The sequence below is a fragment of the Callorhinchus milii genome, unplaced genomic scaffold (genome assembly GCF_018977255.1).
Source record: "Callorhinchus milii isolate IMCB2004 unplaced genomic scaffold, IMCB_Cmil_1.0 Scaffold17, whole genome shotgun sequence".
Taxonomy (NCBI): Eukaryota; Metazoa; Chordata; class Chondrichthyes; order Chimaeriformes; family Callorhinchidae; genus Callorhinchus; species Callorhinchus milii.
In genome coordinates, this window is record NW_024704758.1 from 7,567,557 (window position 1) to 7,592,458 (window position 24,902).

The following is a 24,902-nucleotide window of genomic DNA, read 5'->3' on the forward strand; positions in this document are numbered from 1 at the left end:
AGCCTTTCCTTGCCTTTTTTCTTTGTTGTCCCACTTCAGGCTTTATATAGTCTGGGCTGATACTCCAGTGCAGCACTGGAGTGCGTGCAAATTGTGTTGCTCGTGCTGCCATCTTTCGATGAGACATTAAACCAAGGTCCCGTCTGCCTGTTCAGGTGGACACTAAAGATCCCGCAGGATTACTTGTGAAAAAGACAGAAGTTTCTCAAAGTGTCCTGACCACCAATCCCCAAGTTAAAATTGGTCATTCATTTCATGGCTGTTAATGAGTCATTGTTATGTGCAAAGTGTCTGCTGCAAAATAAACAGTCACTACACTTTACCGTATAGAGCTTTGAAATGTCCTGTCGATGTGAAAGGCACTGTATCACATGTAAGAATTATTATTATTCCTACATTCTACCAGATAGTTGTTGCAAGATTAATTTCAGGATATCTAATAGTTCAGAGTTTGAACATTCTCTGGTCTAAGGGAGAAGACCTGCTGGGGTAACTCAGTGATATTTCATAATATGTTTATCTGATCACATCAAAAGCAATATGATACCCCCCCATAGTTTCAAAATAGCCATCTTGTTACAACCCCTAATTTTGACAACTTTTCGACATTTACGCAACTCAATGGCATCCCCAGTGGCAGAAATAGTGCACAGGTTCAGTTATAGTGTTCTGTTGTACGTTTAGTTACACAACCTGAATGTTTTAACTTCCAAGGAATTTCAAATGACCATTCCTAACAACCTGAATGAAAATGAGATGTGCGTGAGGTTGGCAGTTTCTAATCGAAGTGTCACCATGTCTGTATGCAAATCACACAGTACAGGACAGGGTTAACAACAGGTCCAGATTGAGTGTCAAACATGAACAACTCAATTTCCTCATTTAGAGAACCATCTTTTCAATAGAAGAATCAAGGAGATGAAGAGATATCCAGGTGCTGCAGTGTGAACATCACAGAGCCAAAAACCTTGCAAGAAAAATAAGCAACTTTTAAAATTTCCACTCTTCATTTGGTCTGTAGGTGATCAAATAGAAATCACTTTGATGCCATAGATATCATTCTTTCCCAACACTGTGATTTTTATTGTACTTTCCAACATTCCTCTCCTAAAGTATCAATAAGATGCTATATGTAATATGTAACTATATGATGAAATGGCAGGATGATTGAAGTAGATGCAATCAAAAGGATCTGACATTTTGTCACATTAGACAATAATAATCCAAGCAAGTCCAAGGTAAAACATTTTATTTCCACTGACAGTCAGTATCAAACTTGAGGACAAACGCAACAACTTTTTACATAATTTACAGGAACACATAAAAAGCACAACAAAAAAGGCAGCATTGTCCATCCAAATGATCAGCAGAAATGTAACAGGAGAAATTGTTGTCCTGGGTCTACATTTATAATATAATAATAATCCTTGCATTTGATATAGCCCTTTTCACATCTTCTGGGCATCTCGAAGCGCTTCACAGAATATACTGTAAAGTGAATTGACTGCATATTTGTGAGCAAAACATGGCAGCCAATTGCACACAGCAGTGTCCCATGGATTGAGTGACCATATTATTATAGTTTTTTTTCTTGAGGGATCATTATCAGGCATGTAGAGTAAGGAAATTTGCCCAAGGTTTCGCCCTACCGGGAATCAAAACCTGGTCTCTCGCTTGCCAGGCGAGTGCTCTAACCACTGAGTACAGGACTCCGCTGTCCTCTATTTATGTATCTCAGAACATCCAGAATCTGGTAAATTCTCAAATGCGACCTTAAATTTTCAAGCTGATCTTCTGCAAGTTCTTTCAGAAATGGACTACAAACAATTCACCAAATTCTGAATGTTCTAAAATGCTACACACATAGAATAAACCTAAACCTGGGCACAATTTCTCTCCATGTGAGGACATATTTCAAATTAAATGATTTCGAAACTGGCCTGAGCCTTGCAATATTTCATACAATGAGATCTTTGTTCTTATGGACGAGTTTTGCATCGCAGTTTTGAGACAATCCCAGGTTCATAAAGAAACAAACAAGTATTTTTTCCTCAGCTGATGTCATTCTCATAAATCTGGGATGCCTTTCACAACTTTAACAGCAGGAGTGCCCTGTCTAAACAAAATCACTATAGCTTCCAGCTAACAGATCTAAATGTCAAGTTCTCACTTTGCACAGCTGTGAACAATAAGTGTTTGAAACCCTGCCTTTGGAAATGGTTCTGGCACTCAGTGCCTTGCACAGCGAGGGTGTTCCCTGGCCCATGTGCTCTGTGAAGAGGACTGCTATTTTAAAATGATGATTCACAGGTTGTGAAATAATAGATTAAAAATGAATTATTTGTAGTTTTCAGCAGGTGGGGGGTGGAGAGCAGATAGTGGGGATAAAGGCAAGAAGTGGAGCAAACTGGGTTCCACCATCCACCCAAACCTAAACATATAAAGTTTTTTTTTCCCCCTGGAAGGGAGAATTTGTGAATTTTCAACATGACTTTTGGCTTTCTGTTGTAAAGTCAGCCTTGCATGGGTTTTCCTCCGTCAGTGAAAATAATTTAAACACGAATGGGCATGCAAATACTTTCCCCTGGGATCCCTGCAATTCCAGTTGCTTCTGCTGCTCAGTATGTACATCAGGAAGTGCCATAAATAATCAATACTTATGTGAATACATGCAGCAAATATTGCTGTTGTTGGAAGGTGAGGTGTTCACCTAGGGGGAACATCTCTGGCTTTAACAGTATACATGGTTAAGACTGGTAGCACTGACTGAGCTCAGAAAAGAACTACATTAATATATGCCAAGTACAATAGACCAAAGCTAAGTAGAAAAGAAACATATTTCTTAGAAATATCATGAAATGTAAAGAATGACAACACACGTGGGAACATTACCAAGTCTAAACCTAACTATGTAGAGATCATCATGATGTCCAAATTATTTAAATCATTTCATATTTGCTTGCAGTGCAGAATGAGAAGGTTCCAAGCTTGATCTGTGATACCTGTTCTCAGCCAGAATGTAGAAACATCTATCTTCAGCACCAAACAACAACATGCAATTATATAGTGCCCTTCATGCAGGGTAGTGTTCTGGACCCATCATATCTGTTCCACTGCATCCTGTTATTTTCTAAGTGGCTCTTTGTAAGTGGTACAATTGGCCTCAATGCCCCTGGACTGGGTAGAACAGCAACAATTGCTGTCTGCGCTCATACATGGCAACTTGGCTTATGTTCGCTGGTGGGCAGGGGTTTGGGGGGACAGAAATATTGTCTATGAACTAAACCCTGGCATAACTCAGCCCCTTCAGGAGAAGAGGGGAGAAGCATTGAAACACTAATGCTTAAGATCTGTACAATACTGAGCGTGACTTCACTCCATCTGAGTTGCTGCCTGAACAGCAAGGCTAGAGATGAACACGGTCCTACCATACTGTGAACGTCAATTTCACACCAATGGTCTGGCCTGCTGGATCAGGGATTTCAACAACAACAATTTTTACTTACATAGTGTCTTTCGCATTGGATGAATGCCTCGAAAAGATGCCAAAGCCATTGCACGCTCTCTGCACTGGGCTAACACCCAAAGAAAGCTTCCTACGCATGTTTCTCTACCAATCTGTTTGTTTATGTAAGATGTGGATAGATTCATATTTCAATGGTCAGTGGACTGTGCTTTTTTTTTATTGTGGGCCATTGACTTTCGTTCAGCTATTGATCTTTCTGTCGGCTCCACAATTTTATTATTCTGAGCTCCAAGACATAGATGGCAGCCAATTGCTACAGATTTGATACACTCACAATAATTACAAGTATGCAAACTGGTGTAGTTAAAAAAAAACGAGGTATACAACAAGCAGGGCTATGAAGATATTCTTTGTTACTTAATATAAATTAAAAAAAAGGAGAAAGAATATTTTTTTTTGGTTTACACAGTTCACCAGATTATTCCTACTCCATCAAGAATGATTTACACTGTTCAGCGTTTCGGAGGTCTTAACAGAGTGCAATGATGATGCATTACATCAAAACTTTAAAGTTCCCTTCCACAAAGGAGTTCACACACATTGAAGGCGAACAGATTAAATGAAATGTTTTTTTTTTAAAAAAAAGTCTTTCCGAATGGAATGTCAAAATGTTCAGAGGGCGCCAACTATTTGTACGGCCGTAGAAATCTGGAAACTTTTGAGCGCAATAGTCGAATAAAGGACCTCGGAAACATTTCTCTGGATTCCTGTGCCGTATATTTAAAGTAATGCTGTGGATGTGCTAAGACGTCGAACAGAGCCTTGATGAGTTTCTTGTCCTGAAAAGGAAAGGGTTGAATATTTCTTTAAGTGTTGTAAACGTGTTCCAAGTTTGCTCATCATTAACACATTCAAGGGATAAAATTCCACATGGGTCTAGATTGACTCTGTTAATATCAACTTGTCCACTCCCTTCGCTCAGCAAACTCTGGACTGCTCCTCATCCCCCACCCGGCCCACCCCACCATTGGCGGTCGGGCATTCAACCTTTCTGCCCCCACCCTATGGAACTCCATCCTATATTCCCTTCACCTCGCTTCACAGTGCCTTAGGACATTCTACCAACGTGAAAGGTGTTTTACAAATGTAATTTTGTATTGTATTGATGTAGCAGTTCAAAGAGTCTAGAATGTAGCAAATTATTAATTACAGCCTATATTTTGAAGCTGGTTTCCTACAAGTTCTTTTAAGAGACTACACAAAACTGGCTTCAAAGTTAAGACCGAGTTTAATTCAACTGTTTGCTAAACTCTGGATGCTCTGAAATGTTATTTTAACAGAGCAAGTTATTTTAACAGTTGCAATTTCTTCCCGCACACGTTTATTCAAACTCTTCATTCTTTCGCATTTACCTTCAGTATTTCTTGATGATTTTCCGAGGCATATAATCGACCATCTCGAACAATATCTTCGATGAGCTCCTGGTAATCCTCTGCAACAGGAAAAATATTAATCATGTTGAAGAAAAATATAAACAGCACAACATGACCTGGACATCAGAACATTTTACTCTGCCCTGTTCTTGGTTTAGCCTTTCTGTTGGAATTTTCCAGAGATATGACTGTGGATATGAAATGCGCACTCTCTCCCTGGAGGGATGCATCCTTCTTACCTAATTCCAGAAAGTATTAGGTACAAGTTGGCAATAACCAAAGCTTGGGGACCCCAGAGTGTGCGTTGTGTTTAAGCATAGCTTAAGCGCTTTGGGGATGCTTTGGGACGTTCTCCTGACGTGAAAAGCGCTATATCAAAATGCAAGGATTATTATTATTATTATTATAAACTCCATGATAATGTATATTGGATGTTTTCTGCGTCAGCTATACAAGAGTGTTAACTGAATGTCGGGGGAGAGGTTAATACAAATGTTGGGGGTGGGGGGGTGGAAATATTTTTTTAAAAAAAGGAGAAATTTGCATTTACCGTCATATGTTACATATGGAACCTGAAATCCTTTGCCACTGTTGCCCTCATTGGACTTGAACTGAATCCACAACTTTCTTGATCTTGAAGTGAAGGCAATGGGTCGCTCGTAAGTCTGGCAGGTTTCGTAAGTGGTCACTGAATTAGATAGCGCTTGTCAAACACACGACAAAACAAAAGTTAGTCACCAATTCACACTAAAAATCAAATGGAGTTAATTAGCAGCTCAATTGACATTTATTATTTATTTATCTATTTATTATTAATTATTGTTATGCTTGGTAGAAGTAAACTGCATTAAATTGTTAAACTAAATAATAATTTGATCACGCAATACCACGATGGTTTGTGGGACACTGCTGTGCGCAAACGGCTGCCATGTGTCGCACACAAAACATACAGTCAATTCACTTTACAGTATATTCTGTGAAGCGCTTTGAGATGTCTAGAAGATGTGATAAGGCACTATATCAAATACAAGGATTATTATATAACAGTGCCCCATTTAGTGTAATGGAGCTATCAGCACCTGAGAAGACATAATCTAGCACTTGCCACCATTCCCAGGAGTGGGTGTGTAAAAAAACTCTACAAAAATGGGGCAATTAAGGGCTTGAAATACCTCACAGATATCCATCAGTTTGCAGTTAGCAGACAGGTGTATACAATTTTCAATAGGCATTTAAAAATTTTGAACCTCTGAACTATTGAATGTTATTGTCTCAATGTCCATTAGGTTGCAGCGACTTACAGCTTTTCCTCATGACCAGATAGTCACCACACTCATCATCGATAGGCAGGAATATCTCCGGGACCACAATGAGAATACGACGCTTTGGGGGAGGGCTCAGGTTCCACACACACTCCACATTGGCTGGGTAATCCCCAGGGTAATTCGGAGATTCAATGTATCCACTATAGTCTCCAAGCTCTCCTCCGCATTGTCGGTCTGTAATGTAACAGCCACAAGGAGACTATTCAGAAACTGACAAAGCCAACAAGAACAAGCATTGATATAGACCCCTCACTCAGGACAGCATCCCAGATGCATTGAAAATGGCAGAGCACAACACTGAGCCAGGGGGGGGAAGGAGGGTGATGTCCACAAGCACGGTCGAAGAGGAAGTTCTTCAGGCATGACCTGAAGATGGGGAAGGAGGGGACACAGCAGAGAGATTGAGAGAGAATGTTCCAGAGTTTTGGAGAGCAGTGGCTGAAAGTGCAGTCACCAATGGTGGAACGGAGGGACGAGCAGGAGGCCAGAGCCAGTTGAATGCAAGCAATGGGGAGTAAATGGGATGGAGAGCTAGGGAGGTGCCAGGGCATGAAGGCATTTGAAAACTAGTGTGAGGACCTTGAAATGGATCCATTCAAGCCACCCATAGTTTGGGCTTACAGCACAACTTGCATTTAAAATGATACCGTTCACTTGGGACAATGTCTGACAGCTCTGTATCATGCAGGTATGAAACACCTACTTTTGCACTGGGTTATATTAGTCGATCCATCAAAATCTGTTGTTGTATTTCCAGGACATGCAATGCAGTAATTCTGGCCGAAGTCTGGCTGGTACATCCCTGTTATACATCGTATACATCTATGTGTGTTTGTGTCGTAAAAATGACCTGGTGAGCACTGGACTGTGGAAATACAAACAGAGATCAACACAAGAGTGCTAAATGTTCCCAGAAAAAGATAAGATGAACATTCACCCTTCGGCAGAACTGGACTGAAGCTTTGAGGAGCCTTTGAGATAATGAAAAGGTTTTTTTAACGAACAATACAAACTTACATTTATGTATTGCGTCTGGAGAACATGATCTGAAACATTTAATTTAAAGAAAAAAAAATGGAGAGAGATGTGGAAAAATCCAATAAGGTTAAACCAGGATCCATTCCCACCCTCCATTATCTTGGATGGTCCAAAACTGAAAGGAGAAATAGAGGTGAATATGGAGTCACCAGCAGTATCCATCATATATTGGAGCTGTCTATGAACAGAAACCAATCTCATGGGTCCTTTATTCAGTCCATTGTTATATGCCTTTTTTTGTGTTTTATACTCAATCTGATTTAGAGCGTGATCACATGTTTAAGGCGAGGTCTGATCACGAGAAGATTACAACGCAACTTTTTCAGGCAATCTCCTGGTAGTTTAACAAAGCCACTTCAGACACAACTTAGCTCTGACTTTGCTTTGACCCTTGAAGTTGTCAATAGCCTCTTACCTTTAGTCTCGCAGTCCTGAAACGCTGCTGCTCTTTCCCGTTTTGTCGTCAAACCTCCACCACATGGAAAACACGAAGTCCGTCCAATTTCCGGCTGATAGGTCCCTAGGGGGCACGGCTGACACGCCTTGAACCCATCAGATGAAAACTCTCCAGGGAGACACTGACCTGAAGACAGAGGGTAATAACGTTGAACATAAATGCACATCATCTATTTCACGACAAATAGCTACAGTACCGAAGAACAATCTGACAAAACCCGCAGCATAGAAATAGCAAGACAGAGTTATGTAGTAACATTGGTTTACGGCATTTTAAATTAGCTTTCTAGAACAAGGTAATCAGTCAGTTTGTTTACTTCGAACGATGTGCATATACACACACACATTTCGTTCGGGTGAAATGCTAAACCAAGGTCCTGCCTGTTTAGGTGGATCCCACGGCACTATTCGAAAAGAGAGAGAAGTTTCTCCTTGTGTCCTGACCAACAATTCCCCAAATAGTCTTGCACTCTGTGGCTACTTGTGCGTAGCAATATCACACAAACATTTGCCTACAAATACGCAGCCGCTATGCTTTACAGTAAATCTTGTGAAGCTCTTTTGAGATGTTTCAATGAAATAATGAGACACTATTTCCATTGCAAGGATTATTATAATAGCCAGTGTAGATACGTTTCAAAATGGATACATTTACCACCGTACATAAAAATCCATGGGATTATTGCAGATTTATTGAATAATTCCATTTAATCTGTATTTTATGTGCAACAAAACTTACCTATGATAGAATCATAAAAAAAGACAGCACAAAAGGACTTAATGACAGCCCATTAAGTCTGCACCAGCTCCCAGAACAAGATGTTCATTCAGTCTCACTGCACTGTTTTAGCTACAATATAACGTTAATTGAACAATTGCTATTTTGATGCAACTAAAATCTCAGGTTTGTGACTGTTTATGTAACTAAATTTAAACACATTCTTCGAAAGGTTAGTCACTATCCTTGCAATTGATTTACCGCTGAAGAAAACAACAAACAAGCAATGAAACATAGTTAAAATGTTCAGACTTTTTTTAAAAAAAAACAATCAACATTGGTATTCCCAAGTCCTGGAGCAATGTGGACATTGCCAAGTACCATTGGCAGTTCTCAGCCAGACAGCTAGGTGGGGTACCTCACCATGCGGAGAAGCTAATGTGCCAAAGCTTGTGCTGTCTCAGCCAAAAGGCAGGAGTAGTGATGAAGTGCGTGGTTCAATTCACAGGTCCTCCTTCTGGGAGAAAAATGACAGTGCGGAGGAGAGCACCAGTAAAGGACAGATAACACGGAGGGTAGACACTAGTCAAGAAGAACTGCAGTGCCAGCAACGCCAACAGAATCTCCCTTCAATAAACAGCATTATTTTATAAAATTTCGTAAGCATTACCGCAAAGGAGAAATTCTTGTGATTTCGGGCCTCAGCTTTTCTGAGTCGCCACAAGTGAGAGAGGACAAGACTGAGAAGCTGGACCAAGTGATCACCAAATACCCAATTCTCCTCTGAACGGAAAGGAAGAGAAAAATATTGGGATTCCAAAGCCGCAAGCTTTCCAAATGACTACAAAGGCAATCAGCACTCAGGACCACCAAGCCCTGAGCTGACTAAACCTGGCAGATCAGATTTCAAGGTACGGACTGAGACGACAAAGGACAGGAAAAAGCAGGTCTCCTCAACCTTCACATTCCTCAGCCGCAGAGACTAGCTGAAACATTGAGGTAACTTTGGGAAGGAGTTGAGCATCATCATCACTGCTGCAGATTATCAGTAGACAGTAGGATAGGCATACGGACCTATGTTAGGTCAGGTTAAACCTCTGATCCAATTTAAAATAAGTTTTTGCCTTCATAACACAGTTATAACATCCCATGATAGAGCCTGGAGGCCAGCTGCATGAGTATTTATGTTGCGGGGACTCAAAATGGACATTGCTTGAAGTGGAAGATAGCTGGTGTGCAGCTGAGGCTAATTGATGTACATAAGGAAGAGAGAAAAACTTTGGAGCTCCTTTTGACTCAGTGGATTATTTTAAGAGTATTGGAGAATCCCTCCCGTAGAGTCTTGTAGGAAATGGCAGGATTACACACAACATCAGGGTAATTTGGATACACACACAGGGATCCAAGTAGCAATATTTGCTAAAGTGATGGGAAGTGCTGATTTGAGTGTCCTTGGTCGGTCTGAGCGGTCAAATTGCAGCCGATAACTGCTGGAAGTTCACAAAAAGGCTCGAGAGGGAAACAGATGCTCACTCTAGAGATAGTCACTTTGAAGCATTAAGACTTCGAAGACTATTTTATTACCAGAATGAAGAAAGGTGAGGCAGATAAGCAGCGCAGCAATGTGAGGGTTTGCAAAGAGGATCAGCCAAACGTGCTTGATAATGGCATGACCCTGCTGGAAGGTTTGCCGTGTGAATACTGGGAGAGGACAGAGTTGGTCCCATCCATGACGTCCCCTGTGACTAACTACACGCAAGGCACACACATGAAAAATAGCCATTTGGGCAAGATCACAAGAGAGGTTCAGATGAAGAAGACCCTTTGTCACATTTGATCTCCCCCAAGACTGGCACCCATGGGTCTGTACACTGGCAAGATTCAGCACCATGGGCGGAGGAGGGGAAAGAAAAGGCAAAATATAATCCCTATCTGCTGGCAAGACCACATCAGTGAAAATGCACTACAAAAACCTAAGCGCTGTACATCATTGAGGTGGGGTTCTTAAAAGGACGCCATCCTCGCGATTGCCCAATGCACCAAAAACTCCCGCGTGAGTCACAGCCTCTGAGCCAGAGCCGTTACTTTGTCACAGTGCCTCACCTCCACACTCTGAAATATTCCGTGCGCCCGTTGACCTTTGCTTCCCCTGACTTTCAAGAGGTGGGCAGGGCTCACACGAGAGCTGTCCTTCTTCATCCTGATAGGTGCCAGCAGGACATAACATACACCGCTCCTGTTCACCATCATAGAACGTGCCAACACTACAACTAACTAACAACAGAGATCGGAATTAGACGGCGAGGCCACTAGATGAATGGAACAAAACAGATTTGACAGGATAATCTGCACACCTCACTTGGTGAAAAGCGTAAAAATTACCTTTACGGAGCTATGTAAAAAATGCTGACAGATAACGGGAGCAGACTTGGAGACACCAGTGAACGTAATTGCAAACAGATTTAAATCTGCTTCACATAGACTGTCACAAGCACACTTGAGCTTCCATGCTGATTTTGAAGAAGCTTTTATCTTAATAAGTTGATCTCTAGAATGTTAACCCTTTGATTATGACATGATGAATGTTGGTACAACAAAATTATGCTTCGACTGCTTAAACTCAATTTGCATTCGCAGGGAATGAACCTTTAATATTTAATAGGTACTTGGAAAAACAGCTGATAAAATCTAATTTAAAGAAGACACCCATCTAGTCAGCTCATTTACAGCGTGGATTGATTGGCACTTTGCAGAATTCTGGCTCTTTTTGATGCTGTTCATTATTTATCCCTCATTCCTAGAGCTTTCCTTTTCAAGTAGCTTGAACTGGTGACATTTCGAGCACTCTAAGAACACATATAGTGAAAACATCTGCCAGTACATTCCTGATGCATCCTGCAAACAGTAATATAAAGACATCATATGTAGTACATACAGTAGCCAGAACCTATAACAGTTTTGATGCACCGCAATATCTGATTTAAGATTTACTTTTCATGGCTCCCTGCTTAACAGATGAAACACAAGACACTTCTTCTATGTCTGCATCCCTGAATGAAACCAGCTTTTACATGGCTCCAAAAAGGTCCAGATCACTGGTGAATTCAGTACTTATCTATTTATGTGCAGTGGCTGCACTTCCAAACTCATTGAGCAAGCAAAACGGAGGGCTTGGAGCAAACAAAAATTTTGCACAAGGTGATAACAGCCGGAGTTTGGTCGAGCACTGCAAATTAGAGCACAAATGTTTCCCATGTGGGTCGTTGGGTAATACTGAAACAGCAGCTTCTGCAGAGAAAGTAACTGAAGTGGGAGAACAATTGGAAAACCTGTGTAGGTAGTGGAATGCAAGAAGAGATGTAATCAGGTCAACAAAGGATGGATAATTCAATAAAGAAGCACAGACCTGAGGAGCTAACCTTTCTGAGGCAAAGGAGCCCAGGGAAAAGTCTTTCCCTACAGGAAATAACTACATTACTTCTTGCTCAAATAGGGGAATGTGAGGAAGTCGCCAATTCAAGCCATCTTGTCACAAGTGGTATTGCAAGAGATGATAAAGAGACATTAAAAGGTATCTTTCAGGAGCTGGTGTGTGGTTTCCATTCTCTTTCCTACCCTGTTCACATCTGAATTTAGTGACAACCAATCTGCAGAAAAATCACTGCTTTTAGAACAGTACCATCCATTGGTTGACGGAACGATATTAGGTCTACCCAATACTCAGTTCAGATAAACCATCAGATAGAGTGTCATTTAATAATCAACAAATAACCAATGCAATCAGATCCTAACTTGCATTATTTGTTCCCAATTAAATAAGGAAATTATAAATGATGGCACTGATCACAACATCAGCATCTGCAGTTTTGGCCCAAGTACAAAAGATTATTTTCACAAAAAATGTGAGGTCTTAAGAAGGAGGTAAAAGATTGCACCAGCCTCAAAGGTTACAAAATATTATGCCAGAGAAGCAACATTTCTTGATTAAGGTAAGAGTGTCATTCCATGCTTGCTCTCTGTGCACCACAGGTGTGGACACATAATCGACTACCTTGAACTACACTTTTACTTGAACGGATTGAAACAGAATGATATAGCAATGGAAACGGGTCCATTGGCCCAACTAGCCTAAAACAGCTTTGACTTGAGCCTCTATCCCTGCTTATTGCCTCTCCTAAACCCCTCTATTCCCTTTTCCCTCATGTATGCACGTAAAACTTTCTTCTTAAATACGTTGATGCTTTTTGCTTCAAACACAGGTTCCAGCAGCGAGTTCCACATTCTCACCACCTGACCTGCTGCAAAATCATCCTCCCCCCACCGGCCATCACTTGCTGATGTAAATACTCTTATCACAGCATCATAAAGCACTTCAATGCAATTGCAGGTAATTAGACAGGGTCCAAATTGTACTGAAGGCAAACTCTAGATATTCCTGAGAAGCTGGTAGAACAGCCTCGATGGGCTGAATGGACTCCCCCTGTCCCTAAGTTCTTATGTTCCTTTTTAACCAGCGCCAAATTTTCAGAACTTTCTTTAAATGATGGCCAGAGTGAGTAGCTTAACCTCAACCTCGTGTGCCCAAACATCCTATTTTTCCAAACAGCTGCTGTTTGTTAAAATCAAAAGGCATATTATGATGGAAAACCAGAATCAACAGGGTGTCACGAGTAAAGGTTACAAAGAGGATAAAAGGGGATGTCAGCACTCCAGCCCTGACCATGTGAGGATACAGACATACACTGTGGCAACACACTGGTTAGCAAATGAACCGAATCAAAGAGGTCGCACTCCTGCATTTCACCAGGTTCTTAATAGGAATTGCACCTAAACACGTCAAGGAAAATCACAAACAGCTGATGCATATTAATGCACACAGTGTCATTGGAGTCACTCCATCTGAGCAGTTCACACACTGAGGACATGCTGTATAGCCATGTGTACAATACATCAATCACTTGCATGGGTGGGGGGGGGGGGGAGGTTTGGAAGAGGGGGAGGGGGATAGAAGAAAGAGGGAGAGAAAGCATTTAAAATGCTAACTTGGTCAACTAGAGAGAAAAAAAATACATATGTAAGATTTAAGATGATTTTATTTTCAACTGAATTCTTGAGAGTATTAAAACAACAACTTTACTGGGGTTGTCATTTCTATCGTGGTTGCAAAGAGGAAAGAAATTGAGGGGTGGGGGTTGGGGTGGTTAAAGCCTAGGATCAAATTGTATATCACCACTACTCCTAAAAAGCCAAACCAAAAAAAATGTTCTAAGCAGTTTTCAAACTGCTGATGCTGGCAAAGTTAGAAGATTTTTGTAGGAATTAGAAACAGCAGCATATTGGAGAAGCAGGTAGTTTGAGAAAATGCGATCAGTATTTCTTCCAAGTAAAAACAAATTCAAGTAGATTTGTCCTAAAAGACATGGAATTTGTTCTCTATTTACACTCAGTATATTCTTATTCTAGGTTTAAATGAAATTGCATTGCTAGTATAATGTTTGTCTTTGCATTAACGGCCCGTTTACAAGAAGCGAGCAGTTTCTTGGGTTTATGTATTAAACCGCAAGCGCACATCTGTAATTTATTGAATTGCACCAACATTGGAAGGTCTCTGCACTCTGTTAGTCACAGTTATTCATTCATGGACAAACAAACACACTTGAAAATAAGCACATCAAAGGCCAATGGAGACGACTTTGTGCAAGTTATTAGCATCTTGGGAAAAAACTCCCACAACTTGTAAAACAATCTCGGGCTGTGTGATCTTGCGAGTTAAATGTTTATCAACCTTATTGAAAACATACCCCCAGTAACGTGATTTTGAATGTATTTTTAAGTAGTTTCCAACTAGATCAGCAGAAAAAAAAATCCTCCCTTTCATTGAAACACTACCAATGAATAGCTATATCAGCCACTTCTAATATTCTAATTTAAAAAATGTAACTTGCAGGAGACAAGGGAACAGAGGAAGACATTAAGGGTGAATTATTATACTTTGCGATTCGTTCCGGAAACATTACCCGTGCTGAACTTATCATCTTTCTTTGCATTCAATCATAATCCAGATTGATACACAGCCTGCAGTGTGAATGTGCCAGTGTGTGTCCCGCTGAGCTGGCTCCACCATCACTCTTTGAAAACTCTCGGTCTGTCCATTGAACAACCCATGAACTTTCAGTGGGCCGATTCTTTAACCCGATGAAGACCCGATTTCAGTGGTCTATGCACGAGTTAAGCATTTTTTTAAAAAAAATCATGGCTTCACGCCCAGCAGTACAAACACAGTTAGCTACGTTTTAGAGTTGCGGAAAATCACCAGTTCAAATAAGTGAGGAATTGGATAACTAACCACCTAAAAATCCCAAGAATAAAAATTCAATACAGAATCTGAAATGCAATATAATGAAATAATTGCACACATGGGTCAGGCTCTGAGGTTCAGCAATAATTCAGATCATCAGGGTTAAGATCAACAGTTTCCCAATCTGACACAATATACCCTATCCTTTCATGCTTTTGGGTTTCAAGACAGAGCTTTTTACAGTGTGTATTTTAAATGACAAGAACTGCAGAATTTAATCTCACCAGTAATCAGTTGTGTGATCGACTACTGTATTGCTGCATTGATTGTGTAGCTGAGCTATGCAATGAAAGCTGCTATACAGCTCCACAGATGGATTCATTTGAAAAAGTGAAAGCTTCTTTCCCCAAAGCCATATAGTAATTAGCATGGTTAGATGCCACATGCTGGGCTGCAGTCTGACTTTGCTGTCACAGTGGTTAGACATGGATTAACATAACATTTGACCTACTCTCCTGGAACTTCACTCACTGGAAGTTTTGCACAACAAAACTTGCAAAAAAAAGGCCTTAACATTCCTCTGAGTGTTGTGTGAATGAAACCTGTATATATTATATTGTAACCTGGGGAGAAAGCAGTTAAAATAATATGTCCAGAGGCAAAATTCAAATGTGCAAACTCTGACTTTAACTCCACTTTGACTGGTTGGTGCAGATTCTGGACTCTGTCTATTGCAGCTCTCCCGATTCACAGACCTCATAGTTTGGTACTTCTTAAACATGTGCATTCCTCTGCAACATTCATCTTCTAAACTTCTTCCAAAAATTGTGCAACTGCTGTAAACCTCATAATGTTGTTTCAGTTGGTACCATACATTTAATGCTTGTGCAAAGTACGAATTATGTCAAACTTGCATAGAATCTAAACTCTTGAATGGGACTAGAGCAGATGTACAACTTGGGCGATTATAAATTTATACAGATCAGACTTATGCGGGTTTTACTGTATTCAAACTGTCTCATTCTCGAGGACCTCAGTCAGGAAAATGAACAATCCACAGAAAAGACCATCACACTAACTGTCTAAAACCAAGTGACCCAATAAGCTGTCACACATTACTCGCTTTTCTCCGTGGGACACATCCACTAACCTTAATGTTAGCCTGATACTCTGCTTGTTCACACAAATGACAGGAAGCTTTTATTTACAAATAATAATCGGATTTATCGTTTTAAACAAGTAAAAATAAACAAGTACGAACAAACCGCTTCCAAATTAAGAAGGGATTCAAGAATTTTCCAAAACTCCGTCCAACAATAAGCTTTAGGACAATGATTTTGAATCTTAAGACCATGGGAAATTTAGGGCCTCTGATATTGGCACATACACTTTCCAGCAGGGCTTCCATAAATAGGGATCAGGAAACAAGGCAGATTTTTCCCCCTCCCTAACCCCGGAGCTCCGAGGTCAACTGTAGCACCCTGAGCTCATCCAGCTCAGCACAGACCAGGCAACAAGCCAGAGTCTTTCTGTGGCTGCACGTCTCAAATTTAACTCTACCAAGACAGCGGTTTCGCTGACTGAACCAGTGAGGAAGCTGGTAAAAATAGAATTGGATAGAAAAATTATGTGCCATGGATGGAATAACTATTTCAGAAATGGTTTAAAAAGAGATGAGAATTTTTTTTTTAAAAAGACGCTGTAGAGGCAGAGGATCGCAAGTTTGAACAGAAGACACAAGACTCCAAACTTTTCAAGTCGTCAGGGAAATGTTGAGAGTTTATATACTTACCGCATCTGTTCTCTCGAAGAACCTGACCAGTTCCACACAGTTCCTGCACATCCATTGGCCTTGCTGTTTTTTTAGTCAACTCATAGTCAGCTCCCCCCAGGCGCAGGTAGAACTGCTCCCGGTTGATCGATTTCCTCAAGGTCCTGATGGTTTTCCGAAGCCTCTTCTCCGTCTTTCTTCTCACACACCCAAAATCACAGGATTCTGCTGGAAGGAAGGCAGGAGGAATCATGCAAATAGAGGGACGGCAGTGTTACAGGGAAGAGCCTCAAAGAGAGCACAGCAAATGGCAACTGTACCATTGACAGGGGAGGGCGGGAGGGAGCAATAAACATAAGTCACTTCCAGCACCACTTAAAAATACACAAGAAATAGCACAGGTCACCAACACCATGGCAGTCAATTGCACCTCAGGTGGACACAGAGATGTTGCCTTCAGTTTATAAAGACTATCTGAATAATAATTGACTCGATTTCGGTTTTAATACTCGACTGAATTAGAATGGCATCTGCACAGCTTTTATTCAGCCAGATAAGAGTGCAAGAGCACTTGCCAAATGACTTTCATTTTCTTCTTCAAAACTGAAGGCCACACCTGAACCAACCAGACTACGTTGGTTGGTAAAACAGGAGATACTTTTGTCCAGAAGAGTAGATGAGGGAGAGGAGAGGAGAATAAGCAAAGATTATAGGTGGTAATGTGTAAATCGCCCCTTTACTGAGACCTGCAAAACCAACCTGTCACCTCCTCCGGCTTCATTTCAACCTCAAATACAGCGACAAGTACCGAGCTTTCGCTCCTGAGTGATGCCTGGCCTGGTTGATCGTGTGGTTTTTTGGAGGAGCTGCACTTCAGGTTCAGAAAGTTCAGTTGGCAGTTCTTTGTAGAAGGAAAATTAGAAGAAGTTTCTGAATTTGCACAAAGTGAAACAAAAAAAGGTGGGTGGATGGGGGGGAGAAAGAGAGAAAATAAATTGAGCAATTAGTACGAAGAAGGAAATTCGGATGGGGTATACCCTACAGGAACGGGGAGATGGGCTGTGGGGAACTTTTCCTATCAGTTTGAGGTTTAGAAACGGGTGTTATATTTCCCTAAGTACAGAGAGACCTCATAAACTATCATTAAGTTAGATTGTCTTTTGTGTGGGTCAGTGTCCATGCACATCGGAATTACCATTCATGTGGATAGACGTGCTGCGGTGCTCTGGAATACTGACAATGTGAGTGCTTCAAACAAAACTATTTGCCAGACTCTAGCAGGTAATCCCAAAGTGTGTCATGGCTCAGGGCACTGGACTTTAATATGCATGGTTGTGAGCTTTCAACAGCTGGATTTGGGGACTTTTAAGAATAGCATTGGGTTTCTGCACATCCCAGACACCCAGCTGACCATGCTCTTGCACTCTTATCTGGCATAAAAAAAGACATGTATCCTGGAGATTAAGATAGGTGAGCTATATTAGGGCTCAATTTAGCCAGTTCAGCCTGGTATAGATAGCACAGTGTACCAGACTGTGTGCTATGTATTTCCCTTGGAATCAGAATAACACTGAACATCAGAAAACATAACTAATCTTAAATGGGACCAGACTGATGCAATCCTAATATCCAGTCGGTCCCAATGTTACTGCTGCACCCGTCCATGTCTCTACACAGGGTAAAGCTACTTTAAATAGAAGAGTTTGTTGGTATTGTGGGATCATGACTTTTACACTGGTGGGAGGAATTCACAGTCTTGGCTCTAGCACAAAAATTGTGAGCCTGGTACAAGCTCAGCTGCATTGTCTTTCATAGGGTTACTGGGATGAAATATACAACTGGATTGTATGTGGAAAAGTGGAAATTAAAATCACTTTCCTTTGGAGTAAATGAGGCTTTCATCTGATAAGATGATTGTAAGGGTGACAACGAAAAAGAAATGTCAGGGTTAATTCCTTTGACGTGGTTTCCTCTCTTACTAAGTAAACAGCTGCAGAGAGTGGAGCAAGAAAAAACCTACAAGATGTTCAATTTTAATTACTTTTGCGACTTACTTTGTCAAACTTATTTCCATTTTAACTTTTAGTTCTTTGTGCTTAGGACAAAGGCAGAAATCATGCAGACTGAGCAACAATACTCTGAGCAATTACTTCCTACTTTGATCTTTAACAAAGGCTAGACAAGCAGCCTAATACCACTCGCATTCCTTGGAAATCCTACTATGTACCTGAAGGGACCTGCTTTAGACTATTTTTAAGCTTCCCTTTGATTCTTCTGAACTCACATCTTCCTGCATTGATTTTAAAAGTTGCCGTTGTCTTAATTGTTCGCAGGTTTGTATCGTCCAACCCTGCGGGGAGGAAAAAGAAAAAGACAACATTCCTCCAGCTGCTATTCAGGTTAAGTTCAGATGGGAAAAAAAATCGCATTGCACGACTTGCTAAAGGCAGTGTTCATCAAGACAGCAGATATTCACTGACCCAAAGGTCCCACTTTGCAAACCATCTCTGATCTCGAATAGAAACTGAATGGACTATTAGTTCCCTCTCTCTCTCCCACCCTCAAGGATCAGTTGGTAAACACACTGTACCATGCAGACCTGAACTATAGAAATCACGAAGGCCACAGGTTCGATCCCAAGTCTGTGCTGAGTTAGGAGATCTCAGGCAAAGAGGCGCTAAGGGCAATACAGTTGGCTGGTCTCAGGAGTGAACATAGTGATCAATTGTAGATCCAATCGGGAAAGAAAAATAAAGAAACCTAATGGAGACCATTCGGCTCTTCGAGTCCCATCCACCATTTATTAATCATGTTAAATATTATAATCCCAGGCCCATTTTTTCTCCCTATCCCTCAAACCTTCACAAGTATTTACAGTGGAACCCCATTACAACACTGTTGTTGGGATCCAGAAAATTTCAACCTGCATTACAAGTGAAATAATCTCCTGCCACCTGTGCCAGTAGATTAGAATGTGCATTATGAAAATGCTCAACATAACCCACTGGAGCTATTCTTAGGCTAACATGATTTTCATGTTTTGATGTCACAAAATATCAGGGTCCATTTCCTGCCCACCTTATAAGCGATGAAGCACTGTTCTGAAAGCGGCTATGACAGGGTTCTCCTGTATCTACCACCTCTTTAAACATCCCAATCGATTCTACAGTGTCTGGGCAGGGGCATTCCAAATTCTCACAGCCTTTTGTGTGAAGAAATGTCTTCTAATCTTGGAACCACCTACACTGAAATTCGGCTGTAATTTACCACCTGAGGCCAAAAGGTACAAGGTAGAAATGCATTGAAAAGGAAAGGGGGTAAGGCTAAGTGCAAGAAAACAAAGACTAGATTTTGCACCGAAAGTTCCTGAATTTTGAACAATTTTCCCTTTTGTGAAAAGTCTAGCCACTGGACAGACACAATGGCACTTTATATATAACTCAGCATTTTTAGTGAACTCACATACAGGATTCCAGTTCAGCGACAACGTTTAAGGTGCTGAAGTATTTTTGTGTGACATTGACATATTGTTTAACTTTGCAGTCTAAGGACATTTCTGTGAGTGTACATACTCGTCTGAATTACAAAGACATCAGTTTCCTCTTTGTAATTTCACGGGCAAATTAATCATCTGCGTTTGACAGCTAGGGTCAGGTTAGACACACTGCAGAGGTGTTATTAAAATGGAACTGACCAAGAGGTTAGCTGTTCAGTCTCTGAATGAATCAGCCTCAGAGCTACCTAACCAGTCAGAAATGAAAGCTTAAATTGCCATTCATATCCAACAAAAATCATATGCACAAGCCATTTATGGAATCTAACCAGTGCTGTGATCATCTCCAGACTAGTTTTATTGGAGTCTGGAAAATGGACGGTTTTGTATTTACAGAATGCATTGCTTTCAGTCCTATAAACAGCACAAGGAAACCTTTAAAGGGGAAATAAAATAGTCAGCTTGTGAATGGTTTTCTTTTTCCTTACCTGTGCAAGTGGACACGTCCGGACCAGAATGCGAGCATTGGGAAGATGCACCACATCTAATTGTGTAAGAATCTTCAGACTCTGGCAAATAACAGGACATTAAAGAAAAATCAATGCCTCGCTCAACATTCAATCAGTGAATGTATCTTCAGGCTTTGGACCAGATGGTGATACCCTGATGGTCTAAACTTACACACATTTCAATAACCTCAATCTCCAATCCTTCTATAGTATCCTCTAAAACATTGTAATATTATCACTGTGTTAATGCGAAGTTTGGGGAGAACTATCTCTAAACATGAGGCAGCCTCAATTACTGATGTAAGACCAGACACAATGGTGTTACACATAATAGAGAACTGGGCTATCAAATTATAGCAAGCTAGTGTTCTGCAGTCTCTACAGACTAATACTAGAGTTCAGACAGGACTTGCTTGTCCCTTGTGCCCTCCATTCCACCATCGGTGGCTGCGCTTTCAGCCACATGACCCAAAACTCTGCAACACTCTTCCTCTATCCCTCTGCTTTGCCCCTTCCTTCCCCATCTTCAGGTCATGCCTGAAGACCTTCCTCTTCAACTGTGCCTACAGTCACCTCCCGCAGCTCAGCGTAGTACTCTGCCACTGTCAAGGGTCCTGGGACGCTACCCTGCATGAGGGGCGCTATATAAATGTTAGTCATTAATTTTAGCCTTTTTTAGGTCACGTCTTTGGTTGGATAAAATTGAAGGTCTCAACGTTTTTCATAGATTTTTTAGTGCTGTATTGTCGTAAAATAGTGTATTATTTTACAGGATAAATAATATTCTCAGGTGTTATAGCACCCTAGAGGGCAACGGCCATTATAAAATGAGCATCTGGCTGCATTATTAACAAGGCTGTCCTGCGTCAAAGAGATAGAGCACTATACATATCACTTACCCTAAACTAACTCATGTAGTCATTATTTATTGTAACCATTCTTCTTCCTCCCTCGCTACAGGGATTCATAATGAATGTGGTGATTCACAACTCGGATGTTTGAGGCCATTTGCAGCAACCCCTAGTGCCATCCTGGCCAACACCAGTTAATTCAGGAAGGATCAGGGGCTGGGCCTTTCTCTGCCCTGCGCTGCTCCGACCCACACAATGTGGTGGATTTAGCCACTGAGCTACTTCAAGAATAGCGAGATCGAAACAACTAACATCTAGACTGAGCAACGGCAGAAACTTAAGCGATGTTTATTTAACAACTCACCAGCAGCAAAGTACACATTTGATCGGCAGCTCAAAGAGCACATATCAGCTCCGTCTCTTTTGCTGCAGTTAAGCAGGGCTTTGGTTGACCCCTTAGTTGGAACGGACTTCTCTGCTTCTAAAGAGGATAGAAACATGACACACTCATGGGAAAAATAAACCGCATGGTTTCAGACAAGTTACAGCTCCTTCCCGATTACATTCAAATCTGATCACCACAAAAGCTGGCTCGGTTGCAGATTTTGTCTCGAGTCAACCATCTCCTGCTGACCAATGAAGGACGTCAACTAAACGCAAACTGGAGGAAGGGTAAGAATTATAAAGTGTGAAAAGTAGAAATAAACTGAACATTTCAATGTAAAAAGAACAGCGATACTAGAACAGGAGAAAGAAAAAAATCCAGTCAAAGACAGCTCTTGAGAAAAACAACTGTGGCAAAGGTATGAATGAAAAGTATCTCCCGTTTTCCACTGGTCACAAATACAAAATATAGATTCTGATAATAATCAACAACAAGGAAATCACAAGATCCGATTGTTCATACACAGCAATAACATTCAAGAACCAGTCCAATTATTCACCCAATGACTACAGATTGCTATCAATACATTTTGCAGGCAGGGAGCACCAGCTGTTATCTGCCCCACATGCGCACTCTCTTACCAATGCAGTCTTTCTTGTTCCAGTGCAGTTTGTAGCCTGGGTGACAAAAGCATTCATAGCTTCCCACTGTGTTTGTGCAAATGTGCTCACAGCCTCCTCTGTTGATGCTGCACTCGTCAATATCTGAGAAATAGAAGCAAGGTGTTGTCAGACAAAAGTGCAAAACAGAACAGGTTTTCATTGTTGCAATTGATATTTATCCATTGGCGCAGAAGGCAAATGCATTGCTTGGTTTGGTATTCAGTCACACAAACCCAGTCCCAGATTTAACCTCAATGTTGTGCTGAGTTAGTTGATCGCAATTTGGATTCTACTATTGGCCTTGGCGCTCTAGGGCAAGGGAGGGGAGGAATTACAGGCAAGCTTCCTGCTCTTGACTGCAGATCTGTTCAGTCCCAACTATGATGTCTTCACAGTTAAATAGAGATCAGCATTGATCATGGCCTGGGCTTTTGAATAAACAATGCACAGTTGGGTGAGAACATTGTAAACACCCATGTTATCAGGAATTATTGTCTTCAGGACAAAATAGCTTTCTAATAAAATGAGAATGGGTGGAACAATTACTCGGCAGTCCTATTTGCTGAAGCAATATACCGAATATTCCCAAATCACAACTCTCCAAATGGTGTCCTCACCTAATCACTACAGGGAAGTTCCCAGCAGAAGCTAGAACTTCACCTGGGGGAGGGATAGGAGGAGGAAAGAGAGAGAGAAGAAAAAAAATCAGAGGAAGCATTATTCCCAACCAGCTCTTGCATGATTCCATCCTAGAATGATGGACACAAATGTCCACTTGGATTGCTCTTACAGGGGATAGTGCAAGGAGTAAAGAATAAAACAACTTTTTAAAAAATATATTGTTTTGCTAATTTTGCATCAATCTTTTAACATCTTTAATGTAAGATACTACCGTGAAAGTAGTTACGTTTCCCATGAAACAAGACATTCCAGCTTTACCTCCACAGTGTGTCAGCCCATACAGTGTATATCCCTTGTTGCAAACACACTCAAAATCCCCTGGATAGTTGATGCAAGTGTGATCACACGTTCTTTCAAAGAAGCATTCATCAATATCTAAAACATGAAAACAAAATAGATATAACAACAGCAACTTGCATTTATATGACCCAAGTGGTCATTCTTCATGTGGGAGCTCAGACAGCAAGTGTCAACTTTCCCGCTCAGTGTACAGAGACCGACCGCAATACCCTCCTCCTACTTTTAAAAGCTACATTGTCTGAAATAGTTTGAATCGATTCCCAAGCAAGCACGTCTAAATATTTCTTATGAGCCTGTGAAAGAAAAGGCGGCTGCCAGCCATTGCGGTTATTTTTCCAGTACAAATGTCTCAATCTCCTCTTCCATTGGAGCTGTTCAACCCATTGAATGAAGACTACACTGTATCCTGGCCGGCTGGCAGGCAGGCAATCCTATTAATTCAATAAAAAAGCCAAGCCACTTAAACTGACTTTTCGCAAATTTTTGACTTTAACTTTGGAAAGTTTTTTTTAAACTGAATAATTCTGTTACCATTATAATAATACTTGGGTTTGCTATAGTGCCTTATCACGTCGTTAAGAAGTCTCAAAACACTTCACACGATATACTGTACAGTGGATTGACTATGTTTTGTGGGCAAAAATTAGTAACAAAAACTGGAGCTCCAGGACAGTTTAAATCCTGCTCCGATGACTCAGTGAGAGCATCCAATGACAAATTGAGCAATAAAACTGGAAGGGGCTCCGGTTTGTAGCTCTATCTATGCTGAGTTAGCAGATCTCAGCTGGGGCAGTGTCAGGGCGATTAAAATTGGTTCAGATGGCCTCGGCCAGTGTTCCTGTGACTAAAGCACAATCCAGCGAGCCTGGCTACAAAGTGCACACTTGCGGTTGTTTGTGGGGGAGGACAGGTCTCGGATCAGCTGTGATGCCCTCAGCAGTCAAACAGCCTGATGACATTAACTATCAATGGCCACTTGGGCAAAGAACCAGAGAGTGAACAGTGCCTGTGGAACTGTATTGCAGTAGATGGGAAAGGCAGTCAGTCAAACACATTCAGGAGAAGATGGGAGGTGAGAAAAAGAATGAAAAAAATACTGTTCTAATATTTACAACTGCATATATTTAAAGAATTTAAACAACAATTCCAACTTGGACGTCTATAGCAGCCTTCATGTGTCTCGGAGCGCTTAACAGTGCCAGAGCTAGGGGAGGGAGGAGGTGACCATGCCCTATGCATTCATGTGAACCACAACATCTGTAAACAGATCATGAAGACGTTCTGAAATAGTCTTTTCTGAATGTACCTTGACACGTTCTCTCATCTGTTAAAAGTTTGTATCCTTTTTTGCAGCTGCAGTCAAAACTGCCAATGGTATTCTTACAGAAGTGATCACAGTCGCCATTATTGATAAGGCATTCATCAATGTCTGCAAGACGCAAGAAAAAAATTAAATGAGTCTGCTTCTTTTTCTAAATAAACGGAGGCTTCATTTGGTTCACACACAAAGTCCATC

General features: G+C 41.0%; 1 protein-coding gene across 7 annotated transcripts in view; it reads right to left on the bottom strand.

Annotated features, from left to right (window-relative positions):
- Positions 1-1,232: 1,232 nt before the first annotated feature.
- scube2 (signal peptide, CUB domain, EGF-like 2) overlaps positions 1,233-24,902 on the bottom strand; it is a 41,788-nt gene continuing 18,118 nt past the window's right edge. For 2 of the 7 annotated variants that reach the window (XM_007887574.2, XM_007887568.2), the window contains 15 exons: positions 24,693-24,815; positions 23,345-23,461; positions 22,385-22,507; positions 21,723-21,839; positions 20,487-20,567; positions 18,733-18,855; positions 17,265-17,435; positions 16,527-16,730; positions 10,540-10,710; positions 7,678-7,845; positions 6,928-7,089; positions 6,201-6,398; positions 5,450-5,602; positions 4,879-4,958; positions 1,233-4,305 (listed from right to left, as the gene is read on the bottom strand). In XM_007887574.2, the coding sequence (XP_007885765.1) occupies positions 4,153-4,305; positions 4,879-4,958; positions 5,450-5,602; positions 6,201-6,398; positions 6,928-7,089; positions 7,678-7,845; positions 10,540-10,710; positions 16,527-16,730; positions 17,265-17,435; positions 18,733-18,855; positions 20,487-20,567; positions 21,723-21,839; positions 22,385-22,507; positions 23,345-23,461; positions 24,693-24,815 (2,144 nt within the window). In that variant the 3' untranslated portion in view covers positions 1,233-4,152. Of the gene's footprint in view, positions 4,306-4,878; positions 4,959-5,449; positions 5,603-6,200; positions 6,399-6,927; positions 7,090-7,677; positions 7,846-10,539; positions 10,711-16,526; positions 16,734-17,264; positions 17,436-18,732; positions 18,856-20,486; positions 20,568-21,722; positions 21,840-22,384; positions 22,508-23,344; positions 23,462-24,692; positions 24,816-24,902 lie in introns of all 7 variants that reach the window. The other 5 variants (XM_007887570.2, XM_007887567.2, XM_007887569.2 and 2 more) reach the window with 4 other exon arrangements.